Here is a 14,627-nt window from a genome sequence, read left to right as displayed (position 1 = left end):
ACCTTAACTTTTAAAAACTTTAAAGTTAAACGTAAACGACAACTAACTAACGATAACTACTTATAGTAGTAGTATATTATACAACAATTTTTATATATATATATATATATATATATATATATATATGCTAATTTGTGGATAAATATAAACGAAGATCATGAAGTTATATTTAAATAAACATCTGTTTCTTTCATAATGTGATATAATGATTCTGAAAGTTTAATAAAAAAATTTTCTGATATAATTACAAAGTTACTTACAATAATTTATATTTAGTAAGATTGGATCCGCGATTTATTACGCTATTTTAATTAACCACTTCTTAAGCTCTTCAATGTCAGCTGACATTTGAGAATCATCATTTGATGCATATGACTCTACAAAATCAATTTGCGAATCTAAATGCGAGAATTCAAAATGTTTTCCCTGTTTCCCAAGAAAGATATTTGTCGACGATGCGTCAGTGGCTTCCAACTGGCTAGTCTTTGTCATACGCAACAGATTCATTTCTTTTTCCAATAATGCTTTTATCACATAACATCCCTTAGCCATAGTTTGATCTTGCTTGTTGCACATTATAAGGACAGGAGCATTTTTTTGTATATCAGGATCCGATAACAAATTATACAGATACCTGCAAAAAAATATTAATCATATAAATGTTAGGATTTATTCAAAATTTATATGAAACATTTTGTTAAAAATATAAAATCAATTTCATTAAATTTTATACTTACTCAGCCACATCTCTGATCTCCTTCTGAATAGTCACTGCATCAATTATATAAACCAGACCTTTGACAGATGATTTATATTTATCGAAGTACTTGCCACGTAGTCGTTCATCTCCAGGAATGTCCACTATTCTTAAAAAACGCTAAGCAAAATTTTTATAAGAACAATTACAATATAGATACACTACCATATAATTATAAATCTAGTTTATCACAAAATATTGTTTAAATCTTACATAGTTGATCGTAATATCTCCTATATTTTCTTTAACAGATGTATATGTCTTGACAAATTGAGAACATAATAATCTTGCATAGATCAATGTTTTTCCACTGTCACTAAGGCCCGTTAAAAGGATAATATTACCTTTAGATTTTCTCTTGCGCCAAAATACAAATAAAACTACAAACATTAATTTTATTAAAGTAGTACTTAATAAAAATATATTATGTATAAGAGAATGATGTAATATTATATGTAAGCAAATAATTAAAACACAGAAAAAATATTCTTTCCATATTAATTCAGTTAAAATTATTCGAAAAACAAATCCTACAAACTTATGTCAAGAAGAAAAATTAAAAAATTATTTCTTTTTACACACACACATAAGTTAACAAATAAACCATAGTAATTTTAAAGATATTAAAAAGCATATGAAATAAAAATAATAAAATAATAAAATAATAAAACACAATAAGATAATTTATAAAATAAAAGTAATACATTCTCAATATTACAACACTTGTGAATAAACATGCCAGTTACCTAATGTTATAAGAATAAATGCAGCAACCAGTAAGGCTAGATGTAGCGACTGTGAACTGTCATCTCCTTTTAATAACTGTTCTACGTATTTCTTCATAATTGTGATTAGCGATTCTCTCGAATCTTACAATCTCTCATGGACATATGCCGCAGTCGACAGATGTGAATTCTGAGTTCTAAGGTTATATACACGAAGTATATACTAAGAGAAACTCGTAATCAATTAAGGTGCCTTTTTATGTATAGCTGACGCTTATTTTCAATCTCTCATGGACATATGCCGCAGCACAGACTTTTGTATAACGCACAACGTATAATGCATAAGCGAATCAACTAATCAGAATCTTTCCTTTCCTCTCATTCCATGGAAAAGAAGAATTTTGATTGGTTGATTCTCTTATGCACTATGCATTATGCATTATGCAAGAGTCTGTGCTCCAATGTCAAAATAGGTCACGTAATCAAAATTGACGCTTGATATTCGTCCATTTTTATCACGTGTCTTATTTTGACGCCGAAAATGAGCGTCGAGCAACGGCATGAAAAGCTACCTTTACAATATATATATTATCGAAATGTATGATTTTTAAAAATGAATTGTGACATCTGTGCTAAACAATTGTAAAACATATTTATCGATTAGTCATGTAAAAATCTACAATTACTTGCAAAGCTTATTGACACGATAATTTACCAATCGCTAATATTATAGATTTCAAACAGCGTTTTATTGGTTTAGAGCAAGAATTTATTGAAGATAAGTTTGAACAGTTTGCATGAGTTTCGTAAAGATGTCGCTGTTTAGACGGAATAGTCGAGTAGACAACGGTCACACTGTAAAAACTTTATATATACAATTAATGAATGATAAATAAATAATAGACTTTTCGTATTACTTAAAATTTGCAACGCGTGACGCTGCTAACTTCATCGCGTATTTAATTTAAATTTTTGTTTTAATAAGTACATAATTCGCGCGGTTTGCTCTTAAGAGTGAAATCATACGGAAAAGGGCTACGGAATAGAGAATGCATTATTGAAACAATCAATTATTCCGCTATTCGCGGAACAACGCAGAAGAATTGATTGGTTGGAACTGATTGGTTGGAACTGATTGGTTGCTTCTATGACGTATTCTCTATTCCGCAGTCGTTTTCTGCACCGTGTGATTTCACCCTAACGAACATTGTCACATCGCGCAACAGGCAATCTTCACGTTTCGCGATTGTTTATTTGTCTCAGCTGCGTCATGGTGCAAGTACGTGCAACGAGCATCGGAAAGATCGCACAAAACAACAGGTAATCGTTTCGTTATGTCGATTAATCATGGAATCGTGATTAATCACTATTTCGCGATCAGCTCGTGTCTGCCCAAACCACGAAACGACCGAAGTGAACATGGCAGCGCGATTCCCTCGATGAGCAATTTGGTTGTCACAATTTTATAAATAACGTTTCGACGTGATCTTTATCAATTGATTTCTTCGGTACCTCGACGTCATCAAATTGCGACGAGAAACTGAGATTTGTATTAATGAAAAATAGAAATCGGATCTGAGCATCTAATATCATGGAACAAGTCGGAATGAATTCCAATTGGAATTATTCCGTTTTTTTAAATAGAAAGTACAATAAAAATCTAAGGAATAATTATTGAATAATTCCGATCGGAATTTATTCCGACTTATTCCATAAGTGCCCTGATTTCGATATTGATACTCAAACAGATCAACAAATCATTGATCATGATAATATCAAAATGATAAAATGGATTGGGAATGATTGAAAAATTTTAATGATCATTTTGGAATCATTTCGATATTATTTTGATATCATAATGACTTGTTATTTTGCTTGGATAGAGTTCGATAGATTCTGACAACAAAAATGACTGCCATATTCACTTAGGCTATACATCAATTAGGATTGCATTCGAAGAGAGAAGAGGCGATATTACCGCCAGAATAGAATAGAATATTTTATTTGCTTCAGCGTATATAAGTCAAGAAGGGGACAATTCTTCTTAACTCGCTTATTCTTTCACACTTTCTTATTACCATCATTCTATTATATAATTGCATTTCTCATTCTATTTTTCATCATTTATTAGATATAAAATGAAGATAGAATAACAAATAGTGCTAATATAGTGTCTTCTTGAACGCACTTTACATCGTAATAAGGAATTTAGAGTGTAATAAATGCAACTTCCGTAAAAGCTGCATTTGCGCATAATGTGATTAATCAATCGATGAATTAAAAACTCACCTTGGGCTGCATTCGGGGAACGCGCTATTAGTAATATCATTTTATCTTTATTGTTCATTAGATAAAAAATATAAAATTTTAAGAATTAGAGACAGATAAACAGAAAGTTATTAAACTGAAAAAATATAAAGTTATGCCCATTTCTACCAACGTAGATTAACTTTAATCTCGATTCAACTTACTCTTCGTCTTTTTCTAATTCTAAAGATTAGAAGAGTAAGTTAAACCGAGATTAAAGTTAATTTATGTTAGTGGAAAAGAGCATTAATCTTGCATTTGTGGAATCAAGTTCAAGTCTGTGTGCCATTTAACGCTCACAATGCTCTTGGAATCATTTCATCCTTGTTTATCAAATGATAAACAGGAACAAATGAAGCCTTATAAGCACTAAATGAAATGCAGCCTAAAAATAACATTTATGTTATAATTTCGCAATAATATAAATGTAATACAATACATTGCGTAATATAACAGTTATATTGTTGAATAAGAAATTATGAAAAGAAAAGAACGATTTTACTAAAATATCTAAAAATTTAGTTAGATACTGATCTGAAAATAATTTTGTTAATTCATCAAAATATTTGTGTAGAAAATTCAAGCATGGTGACCAATGTAAAAAAATATTGATATTCTAATCATCAACTTGGGTTTTTCACATGATATATTTTGATAGTCTAATAAAATTTATCTTTCGATTTATACAAATATATCTAATTAAATTTTTTAATGTTTCAGCAAAACTGTTCTTTCCGTGCAGATGTTTTCATTGCTTTATAGTTAGTGTTGACTAGACGTTGTGGTGAACTGTAAGAAAGCGAAAATCTACACGAATAGCTCGACATTCCACGTGGAATGCAATGATGTCTGATCTTTCCCTTCTTTTACAGATTGTTCGCGTCGTTTCTCAGGCACGGAGAATCTTCGAGTATAATCCTTCGAGCGTACATTCATTCTGGTCACAGAAAAGGACACGGAACCTGAGCCCCGCGTGCTCGCGTTTCCCGTTCGTGGCAAACAAGGAAGAAGACCGACGCGAAACACGGACGCACTTCTCCGTCAACTCGTCCACCGCATTCGTGAATTTATTGCATCGATCGCGAGATGCACATCCGGACCCGACTTCGCCGCTAACGTCCCCTCCGGGATAGCGTCCTGTCCGTCAGTTCTCCGTCCCGCAGATCGTCGAGACATTCGGCTCTCCTGCACATCGATTACCCACCGTCCCTAGAGATTCCAGCTCACGCGATCCTGCCGACCGTACTCCTCAACGGTGAGTCGAATCTTTCTCAATTTATCTCTCGGCGTTTTAAACTGTAAAAGGCTACAGAGAAAATGTCTCTTGTACTCGAGTACAGCGTGGGTCCTTAAGGAGCAACTCCTTTTTTCTTTCTTTTACATATCGTAACTAGTTCTTCTCTTTGTTTCTGGAGAGTGACGTAAATTAATTAATTTTGCAACAAAATTTCTTATTCTGTACTCGAGTACAGCGTGGATTTTCAAGCTTTTTCTCTTTCGTACACGTGTTTATTATGATAGTTTTTGGAAAACTTACTTTCCAGTTTGTAGACTCCTAAGAAGTGACGTAAATGATCTAATTATTGTCCATTAAATACAAAATAATAGTAACATTACATTAATATTATAATTCCCCATTCAATAAATGTAAGGTTCTGTGCACAATGAAAGAAATAATAGGAACAGGAATAAATATTAAATATTAGAGAAATAAAAAAAGAATAGAGAGTAAACGCGCACACACAATGGATATAATAAATATGATATAAGACATATCATATTTATATATAACGTTTAATCTTTATTTCTAATTTTTTTATTTCTATAATATATTTCTATAATATTAATTCTTTAATATTTATTCCAAATTCCTCCATTATGCGCAGAATCTGATGTATCATATTATGCATAACAATTATATATTGTTGAGAAGAAAATATACAATTATAATATTAATGCAATGTTACTGTTACTTTATGTTTAACAGTTAATTTTATGATAAACTTTTTTCCTCTTTTTTCTTCTACAACTTTATTTTGTGGAAGGACTTTTTACTTATAAAATTATTTTAATTATAAAATGCTGATAAGTTGCCGCGTGCAGCGAAATACGAGTACATGTCGTCGCGCGCCAAGATATTTTTTATGTAATAACACGTCCCAAAGAGCCGCTATAAATTCGCCAACACGTTCTTAATTACGCTTCTCACGCCGATCCTCTCTTGTTAAGTATGTATCAATTATCGAGTGGCACGATCGAGCCTCTCTCTTTTTCTCTTTTATCGCGGCACGAGAAGATGATAGGTTTCGGAGGTGTTCAAGAAGAGCTGCCCTCGTTACCGATCTTGCTTTATATTGCGAACGAAGCGTCATTTAGTCTCGATTCCGTCGGTGTAATCGAAGATATGGTTCGCGCCTTCCCAAAAATAATTTTATCGATTGCGGTGCTCAGTCGAACGTTATTTATAGGTCGTAATCGTGACGGTTGCTCTTTCTGCTCTTTCTACTCAAATGAAAGGAGAATGAGCAGAAGAAAGAGAAACGACCGATTAAGTTTCGAAGAGTGCTTATGCTTTCTCGCAATTCTGCAGAAGGAAACGTAAAAATGGAGACACAAATCGACGGACGGATTACCGTAAAAGCAAGATCTCGCGTTAGGAGGGAATCACGCAAGAAAGAACGGCGGTGTGATAAAGTACGGGCAAAAAAAGGACGCCGTTGGGACCGAGTTGGGGTCCACCGAGGTAGAAATGGTAGAATACGCGCGAATTTCTTACGACAGGACAGAGAAGATCCGCAAAAAAAAGGACCGCCCTGATGGCGTACGAGCGCGCAGAAATCTGCAATTATATCGCAAAAAAGGAGCGATGAGCGGACTTCTTCCTGGCCCGTAAACAATATCGCCAAATAAGTCGCCGAACATAAATTCTCTGCGTTCTCGACTCTCTTATGCGGAGATATTCTCGTAGGGCCTAAGACCGGTATTCAAAGTCAGTTCTTATATTTAAGACGGTTTTAAGTATAATTTTGAGATGTTATAAACCAATCACAGACCGGTATTCATAATCGATTCTTATGAGTTTTTTATGATAAGCCATTACCCAAGTTTTTACTTTTAAGTTTTAAACCAAAGAAATTGTCTCGACTGTTCTTCTTTTGATTATTCGACTGTGATTGGTCAATTTCTTACGACTTAAAACTTAGGTAATAGCTTATTGTTAGAAAGCTAAAAATTATCTTTATAAATTTAAGATGAACTAATCAGAGAGTTGTATTAGCATCTTAAGATATTACTTAAGACAGCTTTAAAATAATGGAATATTGCGCTGAAAGAAAAGATTGGCTGAATATCGGACATCATTCCATATCATCAATCTCGACAACGCGGTGAGAAATTTGGTATCTGGATGAATCATATTAGCTGGATCAAAAAAATTTCAAATAAAATTTTTCGATCGATTTTCAATCTTTTTTTATGTTGTAGGCACTGAAAGAAAAGATTGGCTACTGCAGATTACATGGTAAAATATGGCATAGCATTTTTAATTGCAACAACCAATTTTTGGTTGCGTTAATTTATCAAAAACTTATACTGATATTTTGCGGACTAATGCAACCATAAATTGGCTGCTGCAAACAATTTAAAATGCTATGCCATATTCAGCCAATCTTTTCTTTCAGTGTAAAATCAATGTACAAAGAAAGGTTAAAAATCGATCGATAAATTTTTTTATTTTCAATTTTTTTGATCCAGCTAATTGATACCAAGTTTCTGCACTGCGCTGAGATTGATGTTCATATGGAATATGTAGATTGATATTATGGTCTGCCAACTTTGATAGTTATTTTGCGGAGAAATAAATCTTACAGGACGATCATGAAAGAGAAGGGTCGCTTGAGCATGTGTCGCATTTTTAAATTACTAAATTAGAGAAAATTTATCAATTTTTGAAGGGAGAGACGTGCCACATGTGTAATCGGTATCGCGGTAGTTATGACAGGTAAAATATAATACCTCTGAAACACGCGTGTACATGTCTATAATTATATATAATTATATCTCGTGTGTTCTTTTTCCTCTCACCTTATAAAATTCACTTTGAAATTGGAAAGATTCAGATCGTGTACTGATAGCGAAAAATCCCTCGTCGTTTAAGAGTAGCGAAGTAGCATTTGGTTCTTATAATTTCTCGCACGATGAATCTGATTTAATTCATCGATTTAGCGAACTCGTGAGAGTCAAGAGAAAGAAAGGGGTGAAACAAACCGCCCATTTGTTTCGGAACGAATGGGAGCACTTGCCGCGTTAACGCTTCGCACGTAATTATTATGGTCCGGCTAATCTGATCGGATTAATTTTTGCCGGATTCGGCCATGTTCCGTGTGCGGCAGTGATTACATCGCCGTTTGCGCTCTTGCACCTGTGGGGTTAACGCCACGCCACGCCACGCTAATGGATTCCCTGGATCGAATAATTACGGGGTGCGAATTGCAAGTCTCACGTGCGCGTGTTACGGCATTTCGATCTCACGTCTCCTTTTCGGACGGGAAGTAATTGCATTGCGTGTTATACTTATCTCATGACAGTGATCTTCAAATTTCCGCATGACAGCATCTCTTATACGAAGGAAGCAATATAAACGATAAAACTATTTTAATTATAATTTTCTCTGCTTTCTAAGTGAATTAAAGCTGAAGTAGAAACACAGGTATTGGTTATTTAGACACAGGAAGTTAAAAATTCACTCGCAATACAGTAATTCTTGTCGCTTATTCTATTAGCGAGACAGGTATTGGAGTCAAAGATAAAAATGTATCGTTAATCAGATAAGTGACACGATTATGAATAATAACGACTTTGACTTAAGGAAAAATTGATAAAAGCCTATTTATAAAATTTCTACTTGAATAATTGTCTCTGAGATTGCACATAAATGTACATTTTTTTTAAAATTTATATATGAAAATACGATCTTGCTGAAGTATCTAAAAATTTAGTTAAATATAAACTTGAAAATAATTCTACTGGACTATCAAAACAATTATTACGTTCAAGCTAGTAGAATATTAAAATTTTTTGTACTATTATTCATCATGCTTGAGATTTTTTGTAATTATTTTTTGGTCTAATATAATTATTTTCAGATCTGTATATATAGCTAAATTTTTAGATATTTCAATAAAATCGTTTTTTCTGTGTATGAAAAATTTTTTATCAAATTCAGATATACTGGATATAAAGTACCATTTTTCTTGTACAAAATCATGATTATACTCTTAATTCGATGAAGGCATTGTTTATTTAAAAATTTCAATTTCACATTTGTTTTGGATCGTTTTATTCAATGCGAATCATTTTTGAAGAGCAAAACTTTTATACCGAGACTATTCGTCGTGGAGAGAATCGCGAGATTTCTGCAATGTGCACTCGACGAGTATCAAACTGCTGGTCAGAGAAGCGATCCTTTGAAGACATCCCTCTTTTCTACCCCGTCTTTGTGAGCCGCTAAAAGCACGGCATATAAAGAATCAACTTTGTAACAAAACCGATCATAAAGGTAGCATCCTTGTACGTATCTTTTCTCTCGTATGAGTATCAGGAACGTAAATCTCCATCGGATGAATAACGGCTTCTGATGGGGGGCCCTCATGAGAACAAAGTCGGGCCTATTAAAACGTGCACATAGTAGCTTCTCGCAAACGCACATTGCTGCTGCTGCTGCCCGTTCCGCTAATAAAACGTTACAAATTCGTCGCATGGAGGGTAGTTTATGACACATATGAAGCCTTCATCATAGGAATAATGTCGCAAACGCGATTTACGTCCTGCGAACGCAGTGACGGATTAAGGCATTTAGAAACCATAGGTGTAAACTGTTTCTGGATCCCAGTCTAAAGCCTGAAGCACAAGAAGTTTTTTTTGCAGGTCCTGAATAATAAAACGAAAAGGGAGGTTACAAATTGTAATTTACAGTCCTCTTAGACGTAACAGTCACAAAACGTTTCATTCGATATTATAAAATCTGTCAGCAGTCCTTCTACGAGCGACATTTCAAATCATTGGTGTCTATATCGTCAATTCTCTGTCTGATGTTCGAATCATATTTATTGCTATATATTGTATTTACGTGCTTCATTTTCTTTTCACAATTTTTTTATATTGTGCTTCTTATCATCACAATTCTATATACACTAAAAATTTAAAAATAATTAGCGTTATACTAATTACAGTTACATGATTAAATTAATAATATACTTTAGGTTTTGCATGTAAGAAACATTAATTTGTACTAAGACATTAGTATCTTTTATCTTACCATAAATATATAAATTTTTCCTTATCTTTACCGTAAAATATTAGAAATGCTGGGCGACACTCGCGTAAAAAAAATTTGATGAATGGCTGCACCGCGATGCTCGAATAATAGGCCTTAACCTTTTCATGAACGTTGCCCGATTTTTGGACGTTCCACGTGGAATCGGTACAAGAAAAAAAATCATCCGATTCAATCGGACGGATGGGGTAAACGTGCGGACAAAAGCACCATTGTACGTCAATTTTTTATAAGGAATCTCGAGACTCTCCATTGTGCGAAAATTGAGGGCTTACGCGTCGCGGGAATTGCGGAGGTGGAAAAAGACGGCGAAAAACGGGTTTCTGAAGCCTAAGTCTCTAAAAGAATTGATCTGTATGATTTGGTGCTCTTTCAGTGGAAGAGCATTTCTTGCGCTATATCTGTCCATCTATAAGTTTATGTCACGAATGAACCAAACAGATACTTTCTGGGGATATGTTAATACAACTGCATTACTTTTTTAATATTATAAGTTAAGTATTTCGATTTTTAAAGCTAGAGATAAAAAGATTAAAAAAAGAACATAATAGCTATTCATGAAGATTTTCTTCAAAGAAGTCATACAATTTACACAATGTGTAAAATTGGCCTTTCAAATTAAAAAAAAATGAATTTTCTATGGCTCTATCGTCATTTGATTGCTCATTGTCTGCACATGTATGCACATTTTGAATGTTTGTACACTTCTGGTAAAAAAATTAATAAAGAAGAAAAAGCAATTTTGAGGGGCTAATTTCATACCAACACAAGATTTGCGTGTCTTATCTTTGCTTCTTCATACATTGTTAAATATCGATGTTTTGTGAAATATAATAGTTTATATCAGGGTGGGAAACAACCTGATATCTAATGAATAAACTTCAATGTTTACAAAAGCGTTGTTGAGTAAACTTCAATGCTCATGTTAGCATTTAACGATGAACGTGAAGATAACTCGCATATAGCTTTTTTGAATGCTGATTATTTTTTCAAAGAATTCTTGTCTCCGTTTATTATATTAATAAATATGATCACATATCCTCTATAGTATTAAAGCTTTTGACTTAAAACTTAACAAATTTAACGTTTTGGGCTCTATTTATGTACTGTTTGTGTGCGAGAAGTTTGGAGGATTATTGTTTTTCCGAGATCAATATTTGGATCGATCGAGTTCTGATCGCACATCAATATTTTTAAATAACCGATTAACCTAAAGGTGAACGAAACGACTTCCGTTTCAAGATTCGATAAAGAAAAGAAAATCCTTTTGGGGTTCGACAAAACGCCGTTCGGGTTGCCGCGTGTCACTTCGTGCCTAACAAAGCATCATTGACGAACCGTACATAATATAGAATTTCACGAAATCTGGATTTTTCTAGAGAGAATAGAAGTTCGAGATCGTGGTCCCTTAAGGGTTCGCTGCGTCCGAGGGTTAAACGGGAGGGGGAGTCAACTCCTAGATCTTACCTCTGAGGCATCACCTGTGTTGAGAAAATTTTTTTGATCAACTCCCACAGACGGTCTTACGTGAATTTTCTCACGGCCGGCGATTTTTCTTGTTACACAAAGATCATTCTTTGATGTTGCATTTGAAAGTCGACAGTTGAAAATAGAGAAGAAGACAGATTATTTTTTATTTTTGATGTGACTTTATGAGATAATATATTTGAGAATAATTTCTCATATGAAGTTAAATAATTAAAGATCTTATTTAAATTATATTAGTCAAATGTCAGTTATTGAAATTTTTCAAGTTTAGCTGAAAAGATTGTATCTCCATATAGGAAGAATGATTTTGCTGAAAGATTTAAATTTTGCTAGAACAAGTCTACAAGTCTGAAAATAATTTTGTTTGATCATCAAAAAAATTATGCTAGAAATTAAAAAATGACGTGCAATGTTGCAAAAAAGTTTGATATTCTAACAATTGAACTTTTAACAAAATTATTTTCAGATCTAGTAAAATTTTAAATCTTTCGACAAAATCGTTCTTTCCGTGCAACAAAATAATAAATAATTTATACAGTAGATTGCAGATAATATTATTTAATTGTATGTTAATGAAACATTTGAAATATAGACTATTAAACAAAACGATAAAAGAATCACGTAATGAACGAAATACAAGGAAATGTCGAGTCCCACCCACGCAGATTGCACTCCCGTGAATTATTCAGCAATTCGCAGTTTTCTATCAGATATTCAATGGCGCGAGTTGAATCTACTTTCTTTCAAAGTAATAAAACAAAATAAAAGCCAGGTGGTCGCACGATGCTTTTAAAGCGTCTAGAAGTTTCACGACTTTGAAGGGTTCGATGCAATGGCGCGCTTGTGCGTACTTTCATTTCACTACGGTGCCGTAAAAATTAATCCGATCGTTAAGGATCGTCGTAACTGTCAAAATATACGGCCCCGTATACCAGCCGAGCGAAAACCTTCCGCGGAAGTGCGTGAAATAATTACTGTCGTGAAACCCGCTTGAGGCATTAGGGGTGAAAAAACGCGCCTCGAGCGGCCGTTTCTCCTCAACTAACGAATAGCGATTGTATAAATTTATGAAACGATAATACTTACATGCATCTGCAATATAGGATATCAAAATTTTGTAGGATATCAAAATAATGGCGAATGTAAAAGCAGCAAACAAAATACATTTACATGTAAGAAATTATAATATAATATTAAAACTAATTGTCTTTTAATTAAAAATAGTCTTCTAATTAAATTAAAAATAATACTTTCCAAAATCCCGAGAGTTTGCTCCGCGAGAGTTACTTTATTTATACACTATTATAACAATAAATTGTAGGTACTATCATCTTTCTAGACAATTTAATATTTAATGAATGAAATACAATGTAAATTGTTATGCATGGATATCACGTTTTGAATGGATATATGTTTGTATTCAGTGGCTACGTTTACGTGAATTTAGGCCTATATCTCAAATTCGATCTAATTATTTAGGTCCTTTACTGTAAACACTTGAGAAATGATCTGACCTAACTGTAGGTCAGACTTCGGTTTTTGATGATTTTACCTGAAATAGGCTGTCTGTAACTAAGTTTCTCGATAACCGTAGCCAGCCATGAATTATCAATTATTATTATTCATTAAATTTGATATTTAGAAATCGAGTAATACTTTGCTTATATCTGAATTTCAGATAAATAAGAATATGTATGTACACTGATAATTTTGAAAAGTTTGTAATTATGATTGGTACAGCCATTCATCTTTTTTATTTTCTTTAATGAGTCATGGCGTATAGTTCCTCAGGAAATTGAGTCGCATTTTCTCTCGATTAAAACATAGTTAAATCGTTACATCAAAATCTTCCTTAATATCTCTCATCTCTAATAATTTTCTGCATTTATCTCATCGATAATGCGGGTTTCAGTAATGACGTTGCAGCGACACGACCGTCTTTTTTGTTAACTACGTTCCGGTGGGCGAAGAAATCGATGATCCAGATTGAGATTACTAATGGATCTCGTCGTGGATCGCTCTCGGGTTTGCTCGATCGGAATATCCGTGCATAATTCGGATAATCGAATCTATCAGGGTATTTAAAACGAATTGGGTCAGGAAAAGAGAGCGAGAATATTGGATAAAAACGTAATAACGAGCTAATTCATGACTAGTCATCGCTTTTTCATATATATCGTTGCTGCTTGCCTCTTAAAAATACAATTAAGAAAATATGCGTTAAAACAAGTTTAAGGCGCACCTTACACTTTAACGAACACTAATGTTGCTCAATCAAAAACGTCACGTGTTACAATCACAAATGCATGCATGTAGATATGACGTCTTCAATCAGTTCGCTTTGCAAGAATTCACGCCGGAAATTTCTGTTAGGATTTATATTCCGTGATGATGGTTCGTCGAAGATGATGAAGAAAACTGAACAGAAATTTTGAATTGTTACTTAGGAAAGCGAACTCGATCGTGGAATGTGTGATACGAGAGACAAATATATAGAATAACAAAGAAAGAGCAGTTTTGCTGAAGTATTTAAATGTTTAACTATAGGTATACTTTAAAAATAATTTTGTTGGATTATGAAAATAGTATGTAGTTATGTAATAGAACGTTTAAGAAAGCTAATTGTTAGAATGTCAAAATTTTTTGCAACATTATTCATCGTGCTTGAATGTCCTTCATAATTATTTTAATAGTCCAATAAAATTATTTTCAGATCTGTATCCAGCTAAAATTTTAGATATTCTAGCAAAAATGTCCTTTTTTGTGAAGAGAAGGATAATCCTTTTTGTAACAGAAGGGGAAGCTGCAGATCACAGACAGGAAATTGCGATAGCGGGCACGGGGATTCCAACCGCGGCGTTATAACATTTCTCAAACCGGAAATGCAATATGATGAGGCGCACGTGGGTAGCCACGTACGCTACGGTGGCGCAAAAATGGTTGTTGTTCGCTTCTTGTCGTGAAATGAATAAAAGATGCTGTGCCGTTTGACAGCGTTGTCTGCTCGTTGACATTG

The 14,627-nt window shown here is 33.6% G+C and overlaps 1 protein-coding gene across 1 annotated transcript; it reads right to left on the bottom strand.

The window, feature by feature from the left end:
* Positions 1–297: 297 nt before the first annotated feature.
* LOC105622269 (signal recognition particle receptor subunit beta) lies at positions 298–1,603 on the bottom strand. The gene is made up of 4 exons (XM_012203689.1): positions 1,504–1,603; positions 971–1,137; positions 738–877; positions 298–634 (listed from the first exon to the last, which is right to left on the bottom strand). The coding sequence occupies exons 1-4, from the start codon at positions 1,598–1,600 to the stop codon at positions 298–300; spliced, it is 741 nt and encodes a 246-aa protein (XP_012059079.1). The 5' UTR covers positions 1,601–1,603.
* Between the last annotated feature and the right edge of the window lie 13,024 nt (positions 1,604–14,627).

This window comes from Atta cephalotes (assembly GCF_000143395.1).
Source record: "Atta cephalotes unplaced genomic scaffold scaffold00043, whole genome shotgun sequence".
Classification (NCBI taxonomy): domain Eukaryota; kingdom Metazoa; phylum Arthropoda; class Insecta; order Hymenoptera; family Formicidae; genus Atta; species Atta cephalotes.
Note: the sequence above shows the minus strand (reverse complement) of the source record. Positions and strands in the feature narration are given on the sequence as shown.

Bases quoted from the DNA above. Each gene is read 5' to 3' on its own strand.
- LOC105622269 (XM_012203689.1), bottom strand. From the start codon at position 1,600: ATGAAGAAATACGTAGAACAGTTATTAAAAGGAGATGACAGTTCACAG. The intron at 878-970 runs GTAAGATTTAAA...AATTTTGCTTAG, and splicing joins GAGATATTACGATCAACTAT to CGTTTTTTAAGAATAGTGGA. The intron at 635-737 runs GTAAGTATAAAA...ATTTTTTTGCAG, and splicing joins GAGATCAGAGATGTGGCTGA to GTATCTGTATAATTTGTTAT.